The sequence below is a fragment of the Manacus candei genome, unplaced genomic scaffold (genome assembly GCF_025592945.1).
Source record: "Manacus candei isolate 608988 ecotype Guabito, Panama unplaced genomic scaffold, ASM2559294v1 h1tg000037l, whole genome shotgun sequence".
NCBI classification, from domain to species: domain Eukaryota; kingdom Metazoa; phylum Chordata; class Aves; order Passeriformes; family Pipridae; genus Manacus; species Manacus candei.
In genome coordinates this window covers 13,454,579-13,478,147 of record NW_026138085.1, presented here as the reverse complement: position 1 = coordinate 13,478,147, position 23,569 = coordinate 13,454,579, and the positions used below count along the sequence as shown (strand labels likewise).

The 23,569-nt window shown below is 43.2% G+C and overlaps 1 protein-coding gene across 3 annotated transcripts; it reads right to left on the bottom strand.

Annotated features, from left to right (window-relative positions):
• Positions 1-662: 662 nt before the first annotated feature.
• TBC1D9B (TBC1 domain family member 9B) lies at positions 663-22,190 on the bottom strand. 3 transcript variants are annotated; one of them, XM_051793844.1, is made up of 22 exons: positions 21,986-22,190; positions 19,723-19,833; positions 17,133-17,251; positions 15,923-16,151; positions 15,011-15,269; positions 14,174-14,381; positions 13,829-14,041; positions 13,521-13,682; positions 12,761-12,911; positions 12,146-12,360; positions 11,296-11,413; positions 10,307-10,592; positions 9,631-9,760; positions 8,350-8,448; positions 7,619-7,687; positions 6,594-6,837; positions 6,243-6,308; positions 6,007-6,078; positions 5,542-5,592; positions 4,430-4,477; positions 3,877-3,983; positions 663-3,127 (listed from the first exon to the last, which is right to left on the bottom strand). In XM_051793844.1, exons 1-22 carry the CDS (start codon positions 22,101-22,103, stop codon positions 2,435-2,437), a joined length of 3,768 nt encoding a protein of 1,255 aa, XP_051649804.1. In that variant the 5' UTR covers positions 22,104-22,190; the 3' UTR covers positions 663-2,434. The 3 variants fall into 3 exon arrangements, with proteins under 3 accessions (XP_051649804.1, XP_051649805.1, XP_051649806.1); XM_051793845.1 differs by having other exon boundaries at positions 5,542-5,574; XM_051793846.1 differs by lacking the exon at positions 5,542-5,592.
• Positions 22,191-23,569: the final 1,379 nt, after the last annotated feature.

The following is a 23,569-nucleotide window of genomic DNA, read 5'->3' as shown; positions in this document are numbered from 1 at the left end:
CCACGCAGGAAGACTCCCCGCAGCGCCGCGCAGGGCTTAGTATAAGTCAGAGGGCAGGCTGGCTGTGAGTTAATACAAGTAAAGTTCTCCCAGGAGGGAGAACGCGTCGTGTTTGAAGCTCCACAGTCACCAGGGCTGCACCTACCTGAAACTGTGTCAGCGTGTGTTATATAAAAAGTGTTCAGAATAATGATAAAAAGGAAGGAAAAGGGGGGGAAAGAAAGGGGAGGAAAGAAAGGGAGAAAAGAAAGAGGGGGGAAAAAAAGGGAGGGAAGAAAGGGGGAAGTGAGGAAAGAGAAGAAAAGAAAAAAAGAATAAAGAAAAGAATAAGGAGAGAGGAAAAGAACCTGTGAAACCAAAAATGAATAAGAAGAAATAAAGAAAATAGGAAAGAAGGAAGGAAAGAAGGAAAAGAAAGGAAGAGGAAAGGAAGGAAGGAAAGAAGGAAAAGAAAGGAAGAGGAAAGGAGGAAGAAAAGAAAAAAGGAAAGAAGGAAAGGAAGAAGGAAAGAGGGGAAAAAAGAAGGAAAAGAAAGAAGGAGGAAAGAAAAGAAAGGAAGGTAGGTCACACTGCAGTCCCACCAAATCTGCCCTTTTCAATAACCATCCTGGACAAAGAACCAGCAATGTTCCATGAGCTCAGAGAAATAAAAGGCAGCCAAATAGCCTGTAGGATTCTGGTTCATTTATTGAATACATGACAGATAAGACAGACAAGTGTAAAATCACATGTATTATTTGTACTTTAAAAAAATTACAATAAATTACTGAATAATTAGTAAAAGCAGTTTTACTAATGGCTGCTCTCCAGTGATACAGGACAGAGGAGGCAGAGAAATAAGAAATATGTACCAGCTGTGAATACACACTGAGAATGTCACGAGGATGAATTAACACTGAGTAGCACACCGAGTAGTGTTAAATGGGAACATCCACGTACGTGTCCTTCCTACCCTTATACTGTATGTGTCCTTCCTACCCTTTTATTCCAAATGCCAGCCAAAAGCTGGATCAAACCTTGCCTTCAGTGCGGGGTCTGCTCTGGCCGAGCAGCAGCGCCTCTCCCCCTGGCCCTGCAGGGTCACTGCCTGAGATGAGTTCATCTGTAGTAACAGCATTAATTCTGCTTCCTTGGAGCACACACCCTGCTACTAGAAGGGCAACTTCTAGTTTCCTCTGGTTTTAATTGATTTAAAAGAGCACTCCCTCAGTCTCCCAGTTATTTTGACTCTAACTGGAACGAGATCTAGTGTGGAGGTTTCCCATAGCGGGCTGATGGCAGAGGGCCACGCTGCTCTGAATTCTCTATAGGTATAAATGCCCTTGGATGTGCAGGAGTTTCTAAGAGCATGTCCACTGCTAGACTTCAGAAAGGACACACTGAGCAGCAGTGCATGGCACAACACTCCTGCACACCTTCCTGCCCCAAGCATTTGTGAGGGCTGACTGATCAGAGTACTCTTAGGGGTCCATCTAAAACCTGGACCCATCACTAGCTAGTAAAAGTGGAGAATCAGCAATAAACAGTGAATGTACCGATAGGGAAAGCCCAGCAGACCAGTGTACCACTGCCCTGGAACACTGAGGCTGATTCACTGACTTCTAATTTGGGAACTTATTCCCTCATCATAACCATCATGGGTCCACTGATTGACTCAGTATTACTTCTGCACTGAAGTCAAGGAGCTTGTGGCTTCCCAGACAAAGTAAAACCAATGGCTTTCAGATGATTAGAAAAGCAAATGCTAGAAAACTAGGTTTGTCTGAAAACTCCTGAATGCTGAAGGAGAAAGTAAGTGGTCGTACACTATGAAAATGCCAAACCACATCTGAAAGAAACCTGAAGGTCTGAGCAATGTCTGTGTTTAGATCTGAGGGTGCTGGGAGCAGTGGGGTACATTTGCTTTATAGCTGCTGAGTCACAGAACAGCTTACAAGAAGAACTTACAAGATTATTTATAGGTCAGGGTCCTATAGCACTCGACTACACTGCATTAGCTCTCGGACTGGCAGCCAGAGGTGAGCATGGTTTCAAGCCAGGCTGCATCTGCTGTGCAAGTTACCCAAGAACCTACAGCAAACAAGGGCAGGCAAGGAGCAGTTACTGTCTGAAATAAAACTTCATTAAAATAAAAGACAGCAAAAGGCAGACATGCATAATTTATGGTGGTAATTCTATATGTCAGGGGCTATTAGGTTCTAATGGCTCTCGAGAATGTAAATCTAATTCTGTCAGCCAGAGTAGCCAAAGAAGCACCTACACAAAACAGTCACTGTCAGAAGCCCCTTATGAATTGGAATCTATTGTAATTGTGTAGTTACTGGTCTCTGATTAAACAAAAAAAAACCCCAAACAGAAAATACCAAACCATCCTGCCATCTGCCACTTTATCTTCCCGTTTTATCTCCAAAAGACAACTCCTGCTTTCTTGAGTTCACCCTGACACAGAGGAAAGTTCATAGTCACTGGATGAACTGAACTGCCTCTCTACCTTCTTCTGATCCTTGATCTTCTGGAGAATGTTGACCTTCTTCTCAAAGTAGTTTACAAGGGCTGTTTCTGTCAGCATGGAGGCCAGGATCTGCTCGAAGGAGATGGACCAGTCAGTGTCAATGGTGCTGCCATACCTGGCAGCTGCACTGCTGCCCTCACAGCCCACCAGGACCGTGTCGTCCGCAATGTCTTCACACTGCAAGGAGCCTGTGCTGACCATGGAGTAGGAGGACATGGACATATCATCTTTGGTTTCATCATCTGATAGCAACTGTAAAGGAGAGCCTTGTCCTTCCCCCGACACATCTCCTAGAGTTTGGTTTTCCTGCTGTGTTTTTTCAGGCTGAGCATCAATGCTGGCTTTCTCCTCGTGGTCAGCTTGGGGTTGCTGCTCCACTGCCGAATTCTGACTCTGTTCAGATGTTGGTGACTCCTCTTCACTCACAGGATCTTGGGTATTGTTTGCTTTGGAATCCTCAGACTTCCTTGTGGGTCTGTTGGAGAACTTTTTGCCAACCTCCCCAATTCGCAGGAGGAGACTGGCCACAGTGGCGATGGCATGGTACAGCTCCTGCTCCACGGGGTCCTCGCTGAACATGTTGTAAAGGGTCTTGCATAACTCTATGAACTGTTCCTTTAAAAGACAAAGACCAAAAAATCATACTTGAGGCTAAAAAAAGTTTTCAGTGGCTGATGAAGCAACAGGCACCATCTCGAATGACTCATTGTTTATTTGCCTTCCCACCAAGCAAGTGGCAACTGACTGTACTGACTCAGAACAGTCTGACACAGGCAAACTCCCCTCTCTCTCCTGTGGTGGCTACATTGAGACACAGCTGGCAATTTAACAGGGGTGGGTCTTTTGCTGGCAAATGATCAGAATAGTCACATATTCACAGTTAAGAAAATCTGAAGTTTTACTTCTATTCTGCTACTCATCTGTGGTCAGCTGCTTACAAATTGGTTTAAGTAGCACCCTTCAAGGAAATTAGAGACAGAAAAGATCACACCAGTCATCTGACTCTCTTTTCTGTAACCACATTCTTCACTCTCCACCAAGCAGCTGTAACTTGAGGCAATGCAAAACCAAAAGAGTCAAACAAGTTTCTATGACCGATGGTATTATTTGAGACACCCTGCTCTGGAGGGAAAACACAGATTGCAGTTCTGGGAGGAATCCAATACATTTGATTGGTTAAAACAAAGCAGTTTGTCCATATCCACTGTGGAATTTAACAGAAATGTGTGGAATTAGAGGTTCTAAAGTTCACCAGACCAGACCAGCAGGGCAAGCTACAGGTAAGGACTGAGCATGCTGGCACAATGGCTGCACATCCTGCTGAATTCCCCACTAAACTGGAAACCTTCACATGTACTTCTTACCTGGCTCATTTTGGGGAGGTCTTTAATGGTTTCTTTCTTGGACTCTTTTTCCTTGGCCCACATTCTTAGGTAGTATCTGTAGTCCTGTGGACTGGTACCTTTCTCCTCTGCAAGGCAAGAACAAGCCACTAGTGAGGTGGTTAATGGTTTCAGACTTAAAAAGTGAATGCTGTGCTAGCAAAAATCAGGCCGGAGGCAGGTTTTATTGACAGTCCAGGAAAGCATATACCAGGAATGCTGTGTTGTTTTCTGCTGGTTTATCTGATCCAGCTCAGCAGAGCAAAAATTTTAACAGTGCTGCATCAGCTCGACTTCTCATAAATGAACTCTATAAGTTGACAACTTACCCAACATGATTTACAAACACTGTGATCTTGGTATATACAAGAGTTGGAGCAGTAAGGCATAAGAGAATTATTTCCCAGCTCACCTCCCACTTCACCTCTGTCCACAGGGGACACTGAAAGGTCTTCTTGATCAGCATGGGACAATGAACAGTTCATAACATGAGAGAGACAAGACTAGAGTGTGGTTTCATGGATGATGAAATTACCTTTTTCTGGACCATTCTCATTTCTCCTTCCTTTATCTTCTTGGATTTCTAAAAAATTATGGAATTATAAAACAACAATTAATAACTGATTTTCAACAATACAACACACAAAGAACTTGACAACTCAATATAAAATTATACAAGAATATATTTAATAGAAGTTAGATCTCACACTCCCACATCATGTTTAGAGGAGTGAACAGAACAGGATGGAAGCAAGAGGCTGATGGGATGAGCTGGATAAAGAGCCACACTCAAAAAGTGGGTTGAAAAGCTGAGGTAGAGGGCAGAGCTCTTAAAAGAAAGGGTTAAACACAGATATGAAAGGCAGCTAAGCAATGTGATGGCCTAAAGACAAGGAAGTTCAGTCATCCAAAGCAAGATAAGAAATGGAAAAACCCCAAACCACTACTGAGCATGTATGTGACTAATACCTACACTCACCACTATTCACTGACTGAACTGACACTTGAGGAGCAATTTGCAGTCTAACTTCACAAACTTCTCTTCTGGTTCCCTACACTGTCACTAGAGTAAATAGGAAATCCTGGTTCCAACTCTGACTGTTAATTTAGCCACCTAGCACCAAACTGCACAAATACCTTTTGTACTTACATATTTTTTAAGCATCATTGTATTTTGGTAAACATTTAGCATGACTGACATACTTTGACCTCCTACTTGACAATCCTTAAAACTGTATTTTAAGAAATGCAGTAAACCAGTCTACTAACAGTTTTTCAATTCAATGGCATGCATCTTTATTCCTTTAAATTAGAAGACTGTGGAGTAGGCCCAGGGATACACAGGCCAGCAAGCCTAGCACCTCATCCCAGTTTATTCTGAGCATATTTTCAACCACAAGTTTCTAGGGTGAGATAAATTCCACTAAAAGAAACCAGACAAAACCTATTTTGACCAGGGTTGAAACTCAATAGGTGGAATATTCTGAAAGATATTTAATTACTTATAGCACTTTATTAATTGTGAGAGTGTCACAAGAGAGGAACAGCAGCAACAACTTCAGAGTATTTACATCAGCATAATGGTGCTGGTAGGTGGTATCAGCACCATAGTCATGCTCAGTACATGCACATAACCCATGGACTGACCTTGAGACTCACAGTGCAGGCAGATATCCAGCTCTGAGACAAAAGGAGATACTTGAGCAGCAGAAAAAGGGGTTGAGGGGACAATATCCCAGATAAAACAGAAGAAAAGGCCAGACATAGACAGACACAGAGAAGGAAACAAAAACAAGAGAGACAATGAGACTTGCATGAAAAACCTAAATCATGGTGGGAGACAGGGGCTGGTGAAAGCACACTGCTCCTCCTCAGCAGTTTATGACTGTGCTTCAGAGCATGCTGTATCCTGCATGAAATGGGCACCGAGGAGTTTTAGCTCCAAACTTCTTCCCCATCATGCAAAGAAGACAGCAAGCTCAAACACACTGGCAACCTTAACACACTGCCAGCATGAGACCATGCCTTGCACAAAATCACTGTCCACAGCACATGGATCTCTGCTGCAACTCCTGCCTAAACTGAGAGGTAAAGGCAGCAGTGTTGCATTACCTTCTGTTGTCACATCCTCTGTGAAATAACTTGTGGCCTCCAAAGCAGATTCTGTTTCCTCTGGATTCAGAGCTGTATTCACAGAGAAGCAAATGTTAAGGTCTCTAAGCTAACTGAACAGCAGTATCACCCACTTCATTAGCAAAACTCATGAGGCATCCCATTTCAACTGCATGTCAGAACAGACTGTGTTCAGTAGCAGCAATATACAGCAATATACGGAACTAATCACTCACCAGGAGGCAGGTGAAGTTTGTAGAGTACTTTGAGTTTTTCAGTGAGGTCACCATGGTACATCCCACCTGCAAAGAAAAAAAAAAGGTCAAGAAAAATAGGATAAAGAATCACCCTCTATTCACAGGTTCAAACCAGAATAAGTTCCCATGCAACAAGGAAATGCTGACTGCTCAAAGTCCCGTGCAGAAGCAAATCCACTCCAAAAAGGTGTATTTTGTTTAGCTTGAGGCTTCCTGTCACCCTCCCCTCGTGACAGCGTACACACCATTCTCTCCTTTTAGTTCTCTTCTTGGAGAAGGACAGAAACATTTTTTTTGCAATATCCCATCTTCTCCAAAAACACCACTTACTCATTCCTGTCACGAACTCCTTGAAGTTGATGAGAGAATCCCTGTTCTCATCCAGAAGCCGGAACATCCGCCCTGCCAGGACAGGTGTGTGTGCCCCACAGGCCCAGGGGGTGAGGCTGATGAACAGGTCTCTGAACTGCTCCATGTCTATGCGATACTGCTCCAGGTACGGCAGGCTCTGATCCCGGCGGGCGGCGGCGGCAGCGCGGTTGTTCCCCCAGTAACAGCTCATCAGGTACTTGGCCTTTGAGGGGAAAGGATCAACAGGTGGGATTATACTGCACCACAGGAGTGGAAACTTTGTTACAGCTCAAGAATAGTACTGAGTGAGCAAAGAAAGAGACATTGCAGGGCACGCTTTATCTCCCCCATTATTCCTAGTGTTACTTCACTACAAAATAGTTTGAACTGAAGGAAGAGATGGGGATTTCGGGAAAAACACAAAGAACAATTTAAAGGGAAAAATACAAAACACGATTTCAGGTTTTAACAAAATGATGCTCAGGCTTTATTGCAAAGGGAACATGCAGGTTTTAGAACTAAGCCTCTTTCTGAGTCTATAATACAGTGCAACTGAGTTTGCAGTGACTTTGATAAATGCTGTTGAGTAATATCACTCTTTTAAAAATATATACCCTGACAAATAGAGGCAAAGCCCTTAAGTAATCTCGTCACAATTACAGAACAAGTAAATGGAAAACCTGAGAATAAAAACTGAGGTACAGTCAATCCTAGCTCCCTGTTCTAAGTGTTACGTGACACTCCTTTCCATTGACTCCACAGTGTCTTTCAGAGTAAGTATCATTCAAATACTGTGAATGCGTTTTGGCCATCTTTGGGGGGAAAAAAATTAAAAATAATCACTCAAATAGGGCCAGTTCTACTGGCACCACGTGTAACAGAATGTCACATTTGTCCTGATAGGTAACATTAAGAATTGAAGCAAAGTCATTGCTTCCCTTTCAACTTATTTTGCTATTTGTATTCTCTGTGTCAGAACATTCTTCCTCACTCTTGCTTCTTACCTTGAACACTACATACAGCTCTTCCAGTTCTTCAATAGAGAAACTGATGTCACCAGACACAGCTCGGACCTGTGGTCAGGGATAAAATAGAGCAAACAATTTATTTTGAGGGTAGAAAAATTAAATACAACTCACTGAAAAATCTGTATAACATAGAAGAGAAGAAATCAAGTGTAAGGAAATATGACACAGGATGGGAAGGAAAACATAACCATTCTAATATCCCTTGACACAGATCAGGAAGACAGTCTGCAGTCAAGAAGAAACTGCTGATGTTTCAAGTAGTTAGAAAAAATATTACTGTGCTTATTTCCTCTTTGTGCAGACCTGACTGAGCAGACTGTGTTGCCCCTTCCTCCTTTTTTTATCTTCAGAGGTTTGACTCAGATGCATTGAAAAACAACAGTGAAATAAACAGTAGGACATGGGAGATAATGGCAACAGATACGGACACTGCCCTTTGGCCATGAACCCTTCTGTAAAGTTCTGTAACGCATTTGCACGTTCTCTAAATGGCAGTAAAATAATTATCTGTAGCAAGCTTTTTCTCAAAGATTCCAGGCAAGCAGTAAAACAGACAGCACTAGGCAGTGGAGACTATGACAAGGCCTACAAGTGTTTGTTATCTTCCTCCATGCCACAGCTACAGCACAAAGTTTCTTGATGCTCACAGCAAAACACATCTCATGACTGTGCCATCTGGTAGCTCATTCAATCTGGGAGTCACATACCACACTCTTCTTGGCTGTATCCTCCAGAGACTGGATCACCTTCAGCCTTTGTTTAAAACGCATTTGTTCAATGTCATCTGCCTTCAGATTGCTATATTTCTACAAGAAAAGGAAGCAGACCAGGTCAACTTCATCTTCTAAAGGAAAAACAACCCAGCTTCAGTTACATGTTCTTTAACAAGTGTACTATCCCCTCAGAGATGATCTCAACCCACCAGAAGCCTTTTACCAGCAGCAAGATTAGGAAAAATTTGAGCTCTATTCCCTATTCCCCCCTGTCCTGCAAGAAAAGTAATTCAGAATTCATGAGAAATCCAACATCAGAGGTTTCTACAGAACAGCTGAAAAAGGATCTGTCAGGACTGACAGAAATACAGGTCCTGTACTGTGGCAGAGACAAGAGAGTAGACAGGTTGTCATTCATTCCAGCCCTGTTTTTTTTCCTCTAGGACCCCTACGGGATTCAGCTAGAAACACCTAAGTCCAGAGGTTTTTCTAATGACTAGGTCAGACATTTAATATGAATTTGGTGACACTCTATGATAAAAAGAAACCAGGAACAAACATAGATGGCAGACTTGAAGAAGCAAACAAAATATGCAAATGACAGTTGCCTGCCTGTAAACAGCTGGAAGGGGACAGGATGAAAAACAGGAGATAAAAAGGGAAATGATCCCACACTTTACAAAGCATAGCAGAGAATGTCAAACATCAGTTCTCTCCCGGTCTTTTTTCCATCATTCAGAATCAAATTTCTTATGAGTTTGTTTTCAGTATGAATAATGAGGTCCACCTCCACCACTGCAGAGGTATTTCAACAGCACTGGCACCATTCTGGGATCACCTTCCTATTACTACAACATAGGTCACAGCTGAGGATTCCTATGCATGTGGACTGCAATGCTTCCAATGTTTCTGCAGTTTACCTTACAATTTTTACCCTGAATTTTCCTCCTTGACTCCCTAGCACTGGCAATCCTCAAATACAAGTAAGAATGGAGACTTTTTAGGCAAAGCAGAAAGAAAACTCTAGTCTGTAACTTTTTACTTATTTGCAGTCTTCATTTTAGTCCCCACTGGTGTTGGTGAGACTCTTTGTAATCCACAACAGTCAACAGTGTCAGATTCTACTCACATCAAGCAAGTGGAATAATGGCTTCAGCCTGCAAATCCTGAAGCACCTCAAGCTATGAACACTGTTCAAATTCTGGCTGCACAAAGTACAAAATGGGATGTTAGGAGAGAAAAATCTCTTGGGCAAAAACTAAGCCAGAACCTCACCTCATAGGAGGTTTTGATGAGTTCAAAGATGTCGATTTCCAGTGGTGGGTCATCTCCACTCGTCAATAAGGCGTGCAAGTGGGGAATAGGGGGAGAGACACTCTGCCTGTTAACTACATTGTCCAAGTATCTGTGGGGAAAAAAGAACAGATGCAAGACTCTTGAGATTAGTGTCTGAAGTAAAGTTGATTTTCACCTTATTTTTGGGGTATCTACTCTTTTGAAAGTGGGCTTCTAGTCATAAGCTGCATACCTTGCTGCACATAGAAAAGATTCCCATTTCAAACAAGAAAATCTTACATTTACGAGACTTGGGAGATATCACTTAATAAAGTTTTATTTTTCTAGAAGACAATTCCTGACAGGGTCTGTTCCTAATAGTAGAGCAGAATTATTATGTGAATTTTGAATAAACAACCTTTGAGAGTTCAGATTCAAACTGAAATACAGGAATGTATTATGCTGCAAAGCAAAAAATTCCAGAAACATGGGATTACTCCACAGTTGAGCTAACAATTTCAGCTGTTGTAGAAAGCAACAGCAAACCTCTCTGGAGCTCAAGTTTCATCTTAGAGTGTTATCTGTGACCTGCTGTGTAATGGAATTAGGCAGAAAAAGAGGATGACTAAAAGGGCACTGTCACTATTCAGTTATAAATAAGAACAATGAATGGTACCTGCCCAAAATAGTCATGGCTTCACCTTCATCACAGCACTTTAACAACTTCTCCATGTTGGCATCAAGTATGGCCAGTGACACCTGCAGGATAAACTTGATTCCCTCATAGAAAAAACAGTCGACAATGACCACGGCACTCTCGAAGGGCATGACACTGAGGAAGAGAGTGAGAAACCAGGAAAGGGATATGGTGGAAATCACTCCCAGGTCCTGCATCTTTTCTGACAGCTGTGGAAGATACTCTCGTGTGAGTTCTTCAAAGATCCCTTGGTCCACCAATGCACCTGAAATAGACAAAAGAAACAACAGTAGAACTAAAACTGGTGGTATCATGGTACTATACCCAAGCTAACCAATTATTAAACAAAACAGCATGAGTTCACTTAGTTTCATATAAGTCTCTGAGAATTAGAACTAAAATTAAGATATTCAGTTAATTTTCTTCCCCATTTGCAATAAAAACAACATATTTAGATAAAGACTATTCCTACATTGCAGAGCATGCAGACACAGAACCTCTCATTGATTGATGCATTTTCTCTGAATGGAGAGGTGGAGGATTACTGATATTATGGTATTTACACTAAACTATACTCTTTTATAGAGACCCATGAAGCAGTGTTTTTGCTAACCTTTCCTAGGAGCCTATTTCAAAAATTTAATACATCATTCAGATGGGTAAGACCAAAACTCAATAATTTTCTTCTAGATAAGCCTCCTTACTACAAATGGTCCCTCCTGCTACCAATTTTTAGTTACTTCATCTTCCTTGTTACTACAAGGTAGTACAACTACCTTGGTAGCCTGTAGTGTCTCTTCCTACGCCTCCATCACACACCTGCGACTTCAAATGGAACAGGGTTGTGCTTCCTCATCTTTAAAATGCTTCACATTTAATTAAGTCTGAACAACAAAATGCTTCTGGGAGATGCTGGTGCAACTGCAGCTGAAAATCCAGGCTCCAGTACAAATTTGACAAAGACTCACCCACCACTCTTGTGTTGTAGTAATCTGGCAACATCCGCTCACACAAAGCCACCAGGAGCCAGAAAGCCTCCTCCTCGTTGCAGTAGAGCAACAGCACCGATGTAACAATGTTCATGGCCTGTGAGCCAGCACAGCCAAATACACAGGTACAGGAGAAAAACAAGAAGGTCTTCATGAAACCTCTGCCATTCATCATCATCTAACTTTAAAGCCATGAATACAGAAAGCTGTTACTAAGAGTCACATCCCTTTCCAGCTCTTACTGGTATCTGAGTCAATGGATGCCCTTAAACCAATGTACCTTCCTGTTTTCAGTTCCTCTTTTTGTGAGGCAGCAAATAATATGGTGACCTTTTGTCAAGCACTTTCAGAAAACAATGTGACTAAGAATAATTTTCAGAGTTTTCACAAAAAGCTTGGTAACAATTTGGTCATAACAGAACATAATGAGAACCTCTAATACTGCAGCAATACACAAAATGAACCTGAATTTCCACCAAGTTGTTTCATAAACCAACAACTGGCTTCATTTTCAATATACCATCCATGTGCAACATCACTTATTTGATTTAATTGCTCTTTTTAATGAAACCAGATGTTTTTGCTGAACTGTAGAAAGCTCTGGCAGGAAAACTACTAAAGACTGACATTACATCTAACAACCATATGAAAAGTCTATTTAAACGTTGTATTCAAAAGGTATTTAAGAGATATTGCAGCATAAGGACTTCTTTCCTACTGTCCCACCACCACATGGACAGCATGAAGGAAAGACTGCAATTGAACAAAAAACTGCAGAAAATGACCAGGTCAGTGTGTAAGACTAACGAGTTTAAGACTTCTTTCTTACCTGACAGTACCCAATTGTTGGATTTCTGAATGCATAAGCTGTTAAGACTCTCCGGAGGGCAGCAATTCCCAGCTCATTTTGGAAGGCAGGATGTTCTGGCATAGAGCGGTGCAGATCTCGCTCGATTTCCTCTGTAGCGAGATTGTACTTTCCCATTGACTTTTCCACAAGATCTGCATAGTAACCAGGATGAGTCACCATCTCGTTCCAAGCCCCTGAAATGGCAAATATCACTTTACCTCTGGAGCTTTGGAATACAGATTTTATGCCCACAGCTTCAGAGATGAGGGAGCCAAGAAGCACCACATGAACTCATCAACTACAAACAGATGTGAAAGTATGGGAACAAACTCATTATTAAATCACCCTGTTAGAGTCTAGGTCCCAACACTAAAACACAAAGGAGGCCAAGCGGCTACTAGGTTCATAAAGAAAGTTATTTCATGACTGTGATCACTGCATTTTTGGCAAAAAACCCACCATGAAGTATCATTCAGGTGGAGTCAACCTGTCATTAATTTCTTCAGAAATGAGCTAAGATTCATACCTTTTCCCTTGAGATGAGCAGAAAGCTTACTCTTGCTAGCTGTCAAAATATCCAGCAGAACATCCTACCTGAGAAAAGGAGCCACAGCTCTCCACGAAGATTCTCTGGGATTCCTTTTTGCACCAGCTCCCTCGTCTTGGCAGTGCGGTACATACACATCCCTCGCCCATATTCAAAGAAATGAATGTTCCAAGACTCTTCCTTCATCTTCTCCTTTGCCTTCATAGGAACAAATATGGCTATTTTAGGAGATTAATGCATTTTTATGTTTGTAGGACAGGTGATTTCTGCATATACTCAGATCTGCACTTCCCATGAGAAATGCCTTGTGACATTTAAATCTTCTCTTTTTTTGCTGAAGGGTGTATATGCTAATTTCCCCTGTTCTGAATAATTTCTGACCTTGCTTAAAGTCAAGTCTTTACAACACTAACATGGGCTGTGCAATGGCACTACACCTTGCAAATCTCCACATAAATGCAAGCAGAACCATGGACTATGACGATTAACTAACAAGCAGAGATATCAGTTCTCTGCTCTCTTGATCCGAAGAAAAGTAGTTCCTCACAGCCACAAATTCACATCCCATAACACTGGTAATACTAATTTCTCAGCCTCTAGTCAACTATCTCAGGTGTGTCAGTACTGACAAAGTAAGCTGAGGGTTAGGTTCCATCTATGCAGCACTATCCCTGTGACAGATATAGAAGTGATACTGCAGGACTGACCTGGGATAAAATGCATTTTCACTCTTAGAGAAGACAAGGAAATCTGCAACCTATTGCAAACCTTTTTAAGTTAATTGTTTTACATTAAAATATTACTTACCCCTTTCGGTCCAGAGAGCTCCTCAGAGTTCCTTCTGAAGAGTTTGAGCAGTCCCTGTGAGGCTGTTGGCACTTCCCCAGCACAGAAGTTGACGGGTCGATGGCTGAGAGCAGACATGGGGCTGATGGCCAGTGGGCTGCTGGAAGGCAGCTCTGGAACCTCCTGAACAACAGAACAGAAAGTGTCTGAGCTCAGGCTGCCTCCTCTGCTAATGGCCAACAGAGACAGCACTGGCTGGTAACAAGCACTGCTAACACACTGTAAGGAGCATTGCTCTGAAAGGTTCTTCCCAGCTATTTCCTCAGTACCTCGCAACTGGCATCAGCCAAATTCCACTTCCACTCCCTGTCGGTGCCACATGGTTTCTTGGACGGTGTTCTCTGCAGGAAGTCAGAGATTCTCTGCACCAAGAAATCTCGATCTTTCAGATTGGCAAAGAAGAAGGTCATTTTACTTTTAGTGCTGATGGACAGAGGGCTGGGCAAGACGCTGGAACTATCTGCTTTCTCAACTATTGTCACCTAGAACACAAAGACAAGGACCATTTGGATCTAGCACGTTCTCCATTATCTAAAAAGCACAGCACAAGAGACAGAAGCACAAAAAAGACAAGAAAGGCCTGCAGTCTCAATATATAGCTAAGAAATCCCCACCTCCCTGAGAGGAATGATGAGATGACAGGCCTCCTCTGCCCTGCTGGCAAAACAGATGTAATTGTTGGAAACAAACATCTGGCCAGGAATATGTGTCTTGTTGAATGGTGTCCACAAGGTACAGTCTGTATGTCCATCCAGGCATTCATCCTTGGGCAAACGGAAAGTGGCACGGTAGCACTCATTTTTGGCTCGAGCATCCAGGTCTCTGGGGAAAAGTAAAGGGTAGTACCCACAGGTTTTTTTCCTTACTTGAAAAACCCACTTAAACACTAATGCTAAGTTCCAATCACAACCTTCAGACTGTAGTGTGTATTCTTATATTCCCTTCTCTAATTGAGATGCCACCCCTTATCTGTTTTTTCGGACATGCCTCAGTGACAAGGTGTGTCCTGCAATGCAAGATAAAATATGCAAGTGCATCTGCAAAACTTAAATGCAAAACTTCTCTGCTACACTACAGAGAACAGCCCCCAATGGGAGGATTTTTACAATACAAATCTATGTTACTTTTTATAAACTTTCAACTTCAGACAAAGGTCTGGTGTAGTTTTCTTCTTTCACTTTTTTTACATAGGATTTTCGGCAGTTTCTAGTTGAAAAATCCTTCTAACAGTGCCTAGTCATGCATGAGAAAGTCACGAGAGTGTGTGTGAATTCAGCTCCAATTTGGGATGGGAAAAAAACACAGTAGGCAGAGGGCTAATGGCTGAAATAAGTGATGCAGCCCTGAGAGCGAGAAAACCCCAGTGGCACCTGGGAGCTACAAAGTAATGCAGACTTATTATTACAATCCTCTATTATCTATCTTCTTTTCTCACTGCTGGAAACATATACCTTTTTAATGCAGAGATGTTCTTAAGAGGCTTCCTGGGCTTCGGGAGAGACTTGTCCTGTAGGAAGCTCTCATTATCCAGCAGCTGCCGCATGGCAATGTTGGCCAACTGCTCCATCAGCTTGAATGTCTCGTTGATGTTGAGGAACATGGAAAAATAGAGTTCACTGTCCCTTGTGTTTACTTTAATGCACTCAGGGAACAGCAGTGTAGCATTTTTTTCTAGCTGGGTTACATCCACCCACTGGATCACCAGTGTAACTGGGAAAAAAAATTAAAAACCGCGGTTATTACAATTTGAGCCAAACAGCAATTAATCAGAAATGAAGGTCAAGCAGCTACCAAGCTCTCAGTGTAGCAACATTTTTTCCCCTCTTACAAATGGGCAATTCTTTTCTTCATACTTTTGCTGGGTTCTCCAAAAATACTTGGAAATAATCTTTGGGATTAACTAGACTAGAAATAATGCAGTTCCAAAAGGACTATCTCTCATCCAGTAAATGCTTTCAACTACAATTACTCAAGTTTTCATTAATTCTTTCCAGCAAATCAGCTCTGGACTCAGGAGCTCATGCTTTGTAAATACTGGGTCCTGGCAGTTGTACCAGATAAAACTCATCAAGGTAAAAATACTCCTTGGTTCTCTAACCCAGTCTGAGTAAAACTTGTAAAAAGTAATCCAATTTGAGTAAAACTTCAGCACAACTTGAGAAACATTTTGAAAAATGACTCAAGCATTCAGTATAAACAGCACTGAAGTGCCTGTGAGAGCAATCTATGGGCTGGGCCAGAGCTCAAGGATTCCTAAAAGGGAAAAAAACTGTCAGCCTAAAAAGGAGTTCACACAAAACATCAATTGCATCAAAAAGATCACAGGAAATGACAGAAAAACAACTTGCAGGCTCATAACTCACCTTCTTTGCCCAGCAGGAAAGAGTAGAAACAGAGGTGATTGACAGTGAGGTACAGCCAACCCTGCCTGGGTACACGTCCCTTCCAATAGCTGCAGGAATAGTAATTGACCAACTTCTCCACCTCGGGCATCCCAAACTGCTTCCGCATCTTCAGTTCGGCCTCTTTGAATTTACCCGGATCCTCTTCGCTCTGGGGCTGCTCATTCTTGTTCTCTTCAGCAATAATGCCCTGAAGGGACATGGAAGGAGAGAGGGAAGAAATGGAAGGGAGCCTCCCTGCTGACAGACATAACGTACAGCAAAGGGTCACAGCAGTAAAGTAACACGGCACAGCAGTTTCAGTCCTGTCACGTCAGAGAAACAGCAAAGGCATGCAGAGAGGGCAGTCAGATCATGTGGGAGTCTGGGATCTGGATCTGCTCCTGAGCACATGCCACAAGCACTGATGTTTAACGTTTGACTGAGCTCCTCATGGCTGGCCTGGGAACACCTGGAACAGCCTGCAGGAGAACTGAAGTCTCTTTTCCCTTGCATACATGCTTCTTCAGCTGGAAGAAGATCATCTGCCAGGAAGGGCAGAACTCTGCAATCTGTCAGATCCTGACTGGCCAGAAGGAAAAACAAATGATCACAACCTCTCTCACGCATAGAAAACACAAAGAATCTGACAGGAGAGCTGAAAATGACTCAAATTTCTGCTGTTCAATAAAGAACTGTATTTATAAGCTTGTACACTGGGGGATTTGTGGGTTGGGAATCTGAAGTGTGTTAACTGCACAGCAAGCAGTCACCTGTCTGACTCGAAAGACAGTGGAAGTTGGGGTGCAGTTCCTTCACCCAGATGCCTTTCAGACCAGTGTGGCAGGGCAAGTACTTTGCTTGCAAACTAGAATTCTCTCTCCTGCATTTGTTGCTAGGTGAACCCTTGTTAAACATTCTCCCTGCATTCAAAGGTATAATCAGCAAGATTTTAAAGAGGTATTATACTGTAATTAGTAGGAGCATCATAAACAGGCTGTTCCTTGAGATCTGCTGCTCCCACCTTTCTCCCCCAAACACATTTGTCCAGTTCTGACTGTGACCTGATGCTGGCAATGTGTTCCATGACAATTTCATACCTATGTATGACTGAAAAGCATAAAAAAATCCTCAAAACCACCTCCCCATTCTTTCTCAGGATCCGGAAGTCCTTCAGGGAAATGTCACTTACATGTATCTTGCCCTTGACAAAGGTGGTGATATCTTCTTCATTGTCAAAGATGGACAGAGTCTGCAGTAAGTTATTCTCCAGCCACTCCCAATGCTTTGTGATCTCTTTACGAGATGAGCCTAGTTAAGGGGAGAAAGATGATGAGAAGAGCAAGGAAAAAAAACGAGAACAAAGTCTTTTTTCCTCCAAGTTCACAGTAGGAAACTAATAATTACTGAACAGTGATCAGGATAAATCAAACACACCAACTGTGTACATGTCAGGGATATTTTATGTACACCAACATTATGCTTCTAATAAAATGTCTCCACTGCCACCAAGGATAATGAGCACACGACCAACAGATCATCCTATTTGCCAGTGCACACCAAACACAGCTTTTTTCCCCAGACAAAAAGCATTCTTATGTTCCAGTCAAGAAGTACTCTTTTATTCCTGGTGTTCTGGAACAAAAATAACGAACTATCAGAAGAACCTTGAAATCTGAGAACAACTGAACTTTTTACACCTACAAAGAGCTTCCATTTCCCAGGGGCAATGGTCAGCAGGGACCATACAATTCCAAACCAAAGAGCAACCAAAATATTTATGTCAGAAAGTTCTCTGCTTTCTTAAAAAAATACAAACAACTTCTCAGCAAACTTTATATCAAATAGTTAGCTGTCTTTAACCATACAGTCCACAACATTTCACAAAGGATAAGCTTCAATCTGTAACAAAATTAAAGAACTTTCCTACAGAAAGTTGCCTTAGTTGGTTGCCATTAATAATTTCAAAGATTTCTGTTTACTAAAAGGTTTCTTCCCCTCTATTGACAGCTATCACTATATTGTTGGCATAGAACCTCCCTGCAGAGGGCCGTGAATTTGGGTTTGTGTGTACAGCCCAATGGATTAGACAACAAATGTTTGTTCTGCTGCCTCTGTGTATAAGTTTACTTGACATCTATCCCAGCATCTGACAACGTTTCTAGAGCATAAATTATTTTGAGTAATACAAAATGGTTTATTTTAAGGGCACAGAATTAACAATCATAGAATCCTTTGTGGAAAAAACCCACAGGTTCAGCAACAAAAGCAGGGGAATGCAGTCTGCATCCTGTTTTGTTCCATGAGCTGCATCTCCCACCAAGTGACAGCAGAGAAATTGCTAAAATAAGCCTGGCCTCAATAACTGACATCTTTATAAGAACAACATTAGAATGACATGCATGAAGGAGTAAAAGTCTGCAATTCCTACAAAAATGGCTATAAGAACACAGTGCTGAAAGCCTGAAACTGCATGTGTGACCATATTGCTGCCCACTAGCATGTACACACAATAAATTGCAAATAAAATATCTGCATTTTTCAACTAGAGAGCCATATACATTTATAGCCTTAAGTGAATGGCAGTACTCTTACTTCCACAGCAAAATGAGAACCAGATATGATTAAAAAATACTTTGGCTGAAGACAACGTATTTATTCCAGTAGAATAATTTATCGAACTCCATTTGGGTGTTACTCAGCCCACCTCACTTTCCCAGGCTGCACTATATCTCAGTTTAAAAGAAACTGAGATATAGAGGGTATCAACTAAAACGCTCCTGAAATTGTACAAAAATAACACACTCACTGAGATACTATAAAATTACAGATCTGCACCGCATGTGGCCACTAAATATTCTGCTTTTTCCTATGCAGTTTCTGACCTGCCATTTTGTTTTCTTTCTTTCTTACTCCCTGCCTCCACCCTCCTCAAAAGGGAAACTGAATTTCTGTGAAACACAGCAACTTCTAAACACCTCATCTGCAAAACTGAAGTGGCTCTGCAAGGGACAATATTGTGTTGGTTGCCTTGGGAGAAGGTGGGAACAGGAACATCTGTGGGCTTAGCAAATGATTCTTTCATGATCAGATTTTACGCCTCAACCACAAAGTGAGAAGTGAAGATTCTTATTATAAACAAAGTTGGTCTAACAAACACGTCTGAAGATATTTTCTCTTTAGCAAGCATCAAGACCTAAAACATTAACCAAAGTTCACCACCAGATATCGGATGGTTGCACCATTATATTCCAATACAGCAGTTGCATTTCTCAAGTAAAAGAGGCCAAGTATCCTTGGTGCTAAAAAAAAATATTATTCTAAGATATTTAACAGGCCAGAAATACAGAAAAAAATTGGATTAAGACACCGAAGAGATTCCCCAGAGTCCCTGGCACCTTGAATAACATTACATGTTCCCATCTTGTGCCATGCTCCTGGTAAGCAAGTTTGGCACAACATTCACCATCCCACAGCCATCTTGGCTTTATCCTCTGAACAATCTCACTATGGCATTGCAAACAGGTACCTCTTGGAAGAAAGAAAATTCCTAACATTTGCAGCAACAGAACCTTTTGCAGAGCCTTCAGTTCCTCAACGACCACTTAAACATCACTGAGAAGTTCTGTCATTTCCAGCATTTTCCACTACCCCATCAGAAACTCTAGAAAAGTTTCCTGAGCAGTCACAGGATATTCTTATGTGGCATGACTGATCATCTGAACCAAAAAGGCAATGGAATAACCCAAATCCAGTCCCCAACAAGTCACGTCAGCACATACCACAGGCCACTGCCCAGTACACTTGAGAGTCCTGAGTCTGGTGCAGGATACGGTACGGGGCAACTCTGGCACTGGAATCCAAAACCACGTCTAGTGTTCCCACAAGGAGACCTAGGATGCAAAGAGAGAGAAATTAAAGCAATCCAATACCAAAACAAAAAACTGGGTTAAGTAAAAATATAGTATCATGACTACAGAAAAACGCTGGTGCTCACAGTCTGCAGCTGTGATGGAAGAGTTTGGTCAAGAAAACAAAGACACACATCCTGTCACTGCAGGTAAAATACCTATAAACCAACTGCAGCCTGTCCCCCAGGTAATGGAAAAAGTTTAGATGGCAATTAAATACCTACTAAACCTCATTATAATTCTCTGCCTTCCTAGGAGAATTTTCTAATGAAAGTGAAATGTATTTTCCTCTGTGGGGTTTCTGTTAAGAATAGTGATTTTTAAGCCTACCAAGCTAAAAGACGTAAGAGTTTTCAATGCTGTATCTTTCAGCACCACCTATGCCAATAGCAGGTAAGATAACTCATCCAAAACAGAATCAAGTAGATCTAGAAAAACTGGTGCTCACAGATTTCAGGGATGTTTCTAGAAGTACTTTAATTAAACAAAGATGTCAGTGACTCAAAATTTGGTAATACAGAAGTTAAATTATGTTTATATAATGTTCAATAAAAAAGGAGGCACTTCCAGAGTAAATGCTGACAAGTCTCCAGACTTTCTAGAGCAAATCAATTTATTTCAATTAAGTCTATTTACTAGATAAATAAAATATGTAAGATAATGCTTTCCTTTGTTATTCTAGATAATGTACTACAAGCATCTTTAATGCAAATTATTTTTGCAACACCCTCATGATTAAAAGTTTTCTAACATCAGAACTTGGAGAGGGAGGATGGTTGGCCCCATGGCTCAGCATCTGGGAGGCCCAGTCTCAATTCCCAGCTCCCATGGTTTGGCTAAGCCTGAGCAAACTGTACTCAGCCATATCTCATTCCTTATCATGAAACATGCCACTTCTTCCCCTTATCTCCTTTAGCTATCTGTGATGCAATTAATAGATTAGGAATATACCACTGATTGCATGTCAAGAGAAACACCATCCACAGGAAGCTCATTTGGCAATCCCTAAAACAAACACATATATATCCAGCACAGCAGGATCTCAGCTCAGGTTCTGGGTTTCTTGTGTACAGTTTTAGGCAGGATATGGATTAAAAGGTCATTCTGAATCCTTCCTGTGACTGTAGTGACCATGTCAAACATTGACACACAGACTGGTAACAAAACATTTAAGAACATGAGTCTGACAGCAACTTCAACACCTTTCCAGCTTGGCTGAATATCCCACTCTAACTCTGAGATGTCACTGTACAGTTCCTCAAGGAGCACACATGGCTTTTAACCCACTGCAGCTCTGGAGAGACTCACTGAGCTAAACCAGCTCAAGAAGTAAACTGGCTCAAAGCTTCAACCATTCATTTAAACATCAGTTTAGATGTCTCCAGAACAGCACTGGACATCACTTCTTCTTGTAAAACCCTGGGAAATTGTAGAATTGACGTATAGGCCTACACGCAACACTGCACAGATAAGTTATGTTACATCAAACAGAGCAGTTAAAAATAATTTTGAACACTATGAAAAGATAAAATATGCTGAGGATGTTTATCAGCTGCCTCATTTCTTAGTTTGTATGTTTGGTTAACTGGGCTAATACAAGGCGCTGGCTGTAATTCAAAAGTGTAAAACGCACACTTTTGTTATTCACATAACCGTGCAAGCATTTTGCACACAAACGGGGTGTTTTAAAGGTGAGGGGTTCTTTTGTTGCTGCTAATGTTGCACCTCGGTGGCATCCACGTTATTTTAACATCTGTCACAAACACGGGCTGTACCCCCAACGCACACGGGGTACTTCCCACGGGGCTGCACCCACCCAGCTTCACCCCCGGCCCACGCACAGCACAGATTCCACACCGCTACTAATCACAAACCACGCCTTACTGCCGTCCTCCGAATCTTGAAAAAGCACACAGAACACACACACACAAAATAAACCACCTCAATAATTCCAGGCAACGCGAGAAGGGTGAGGAGCCATTTTCCACAAGGGAAGCGCCCCGTTAGTTATTTGCGCTCCCCGGCAGCAGCACCTGAGCGCTGACAGCCCCGGCCCAGCCCCGCCGGGCCCCCCCGCGCCCTCCCCGCGCTCCCGCACCCCGGGCCGGCCCGCAGCGTCCCCGCCGCGCCTCACCCGTGAGGCCGCCCCCTTTGCCGTGTCCCCGCCGGCGCTGGAGCAGGAAGAAGGGGTTGGCGCGCTCGGTGACCCACAGCGCGCCGGCCAGCAGCACCTCCTCGGGCCCCAGCCACATCGCGGGGCAGAGCGGGGCGCCCGGAGCCGAGCGGGGCCGGCCCGGCCGGGCGGGAGCGGCGGCGGCGGCGCGGGGGGAGCGGCCGGGCCGGGTCACGGGGCCCGCACGGCGCCCGCCGGCACCGCGCCCCCTGGCGGCCCGGCCCCCTCACCGCCGCCTCCGAGGGTCGCGGGTTCGAGCCCCGCGTCCGGAGAGCCCTCAATGCCACCTCCCCGTGCCGCCCTCGGGCTGTCGGTCCCCTCCTCTGCGCTGAAAATACTTTTGCCGGGGAGGTTTGAATTTGCTGAGAATAAGGGGCTGATGTAGCAAAACATGGTCACGCAAATGAAAAATCTTCCTGCAGGCCCCACTGAAGCTGCCATTAGTTAAGGCAGGTTAATTAAATGTGCCTCCCACTCTACACGCTACAGCCTCCTCCAAACTGCTGTCCCCACCCCATTCTGTGACTGCTGCAGTCATAGAATGGTTGAATGTTAAGGGTTGGAAGGGACCTCAAAGATCATCTAGTCCCAGTCCTCCCCTGCCATGGGCAGGGACACCTCCCACTAGACCAGGTTGTGCAAGTCCTGATCCGAAGTGGCCTTGGACGCTGCCAGGGTTGGGACATCCACAACCTCCCTGGGCAACCTGTGCCAGCACCTCACCACCCTCACAATAAAGAATTTCTTCCTAATATCTAACCTAAATTTCCCTTGTTTCAATTTGCACCTGTTACTCATTATCCTATCACACAGTTCCTGATGAAGAATCCCTCTCTGACTTCCCTGGATATTGGAAGGTTGCTCTGAGGTCTCCACACAACTTTCTCTTCTCCGGGCTGAACAGCCCAAACTTTCTCAGCCTGTCTTTGTAGGGGAGGTCCTTTAGTCATCTTACTAACTTCATGGCCTTCTCTAAGTTCCATGTCCTTATGTTGAGGGCACCAGACTTCACAGTTCTCAATAGGTCCCTGGATCCACACACTGGGGACATGTTCAACTCTCCTGCCCACGCTGGCAATGCTTCCACCTGCCCTCTGGGGAGGCAGGAACTCATTTACCCTTTTTGCTGTGAACCACAGGTACCTCCACCACCTCAGCCTCGCGAGCCAGGCCGTGCCCCACCACGGTGGGGGGGTCCCAGCATCCCCCACCTGGCACCCAGTTCGTTTTGGTCCTTGCTTTGCAGGTCTGGAGCCCACACAAAGCTTGTGATCAAGTCCAAGGACAATCTTTGCAGCAAACAGCAGAGAGGGAGTTGCAGTTCCTTCCCATCTCTTGGCTGCAGAGCAGCTTCCCAGTAATGTAGTGAACCGCTACTCTTGTTTCAAAACCATTAGAGAGCCTCCCGGCAAACTCCGAAAGTGTTACAACAGCAGAAAACGTTGACATCTGCCATCTCTGTGCTTACTGCCCAGCTCCCAGGGAGGCGGGAATGCTGTGGTTTTTTTAGGCTATAAATCCTTTAACCCTGGGATGATCTGTCCC

Excerpts from the sequence above, each read along its gene's own strand:
- TBC1D9B (XM_051793844.1), bottom strand. The coding sequence starts at position 22,103 with ATGTGGCTGGGGCCCGAGGAGGTGCTGCTGGCCGGCGCGCTGTGGGTC. Across the intron at positions 9,761-10,306 it reads GCCATGACTATTTTGGGCAG|ATACTTGGACAATGTAGTTA; the intron begins GTACCATTCATT and ends TTTTCCCCACAG. Across the intron at positions 6,309-6,593 it reads GGAGTTCGTGACAGGAATGA|GTGGGATGTACCATGGTGAC; the intron begins GTAAGTGGTGTT and ends TTTTCTTTGCAG.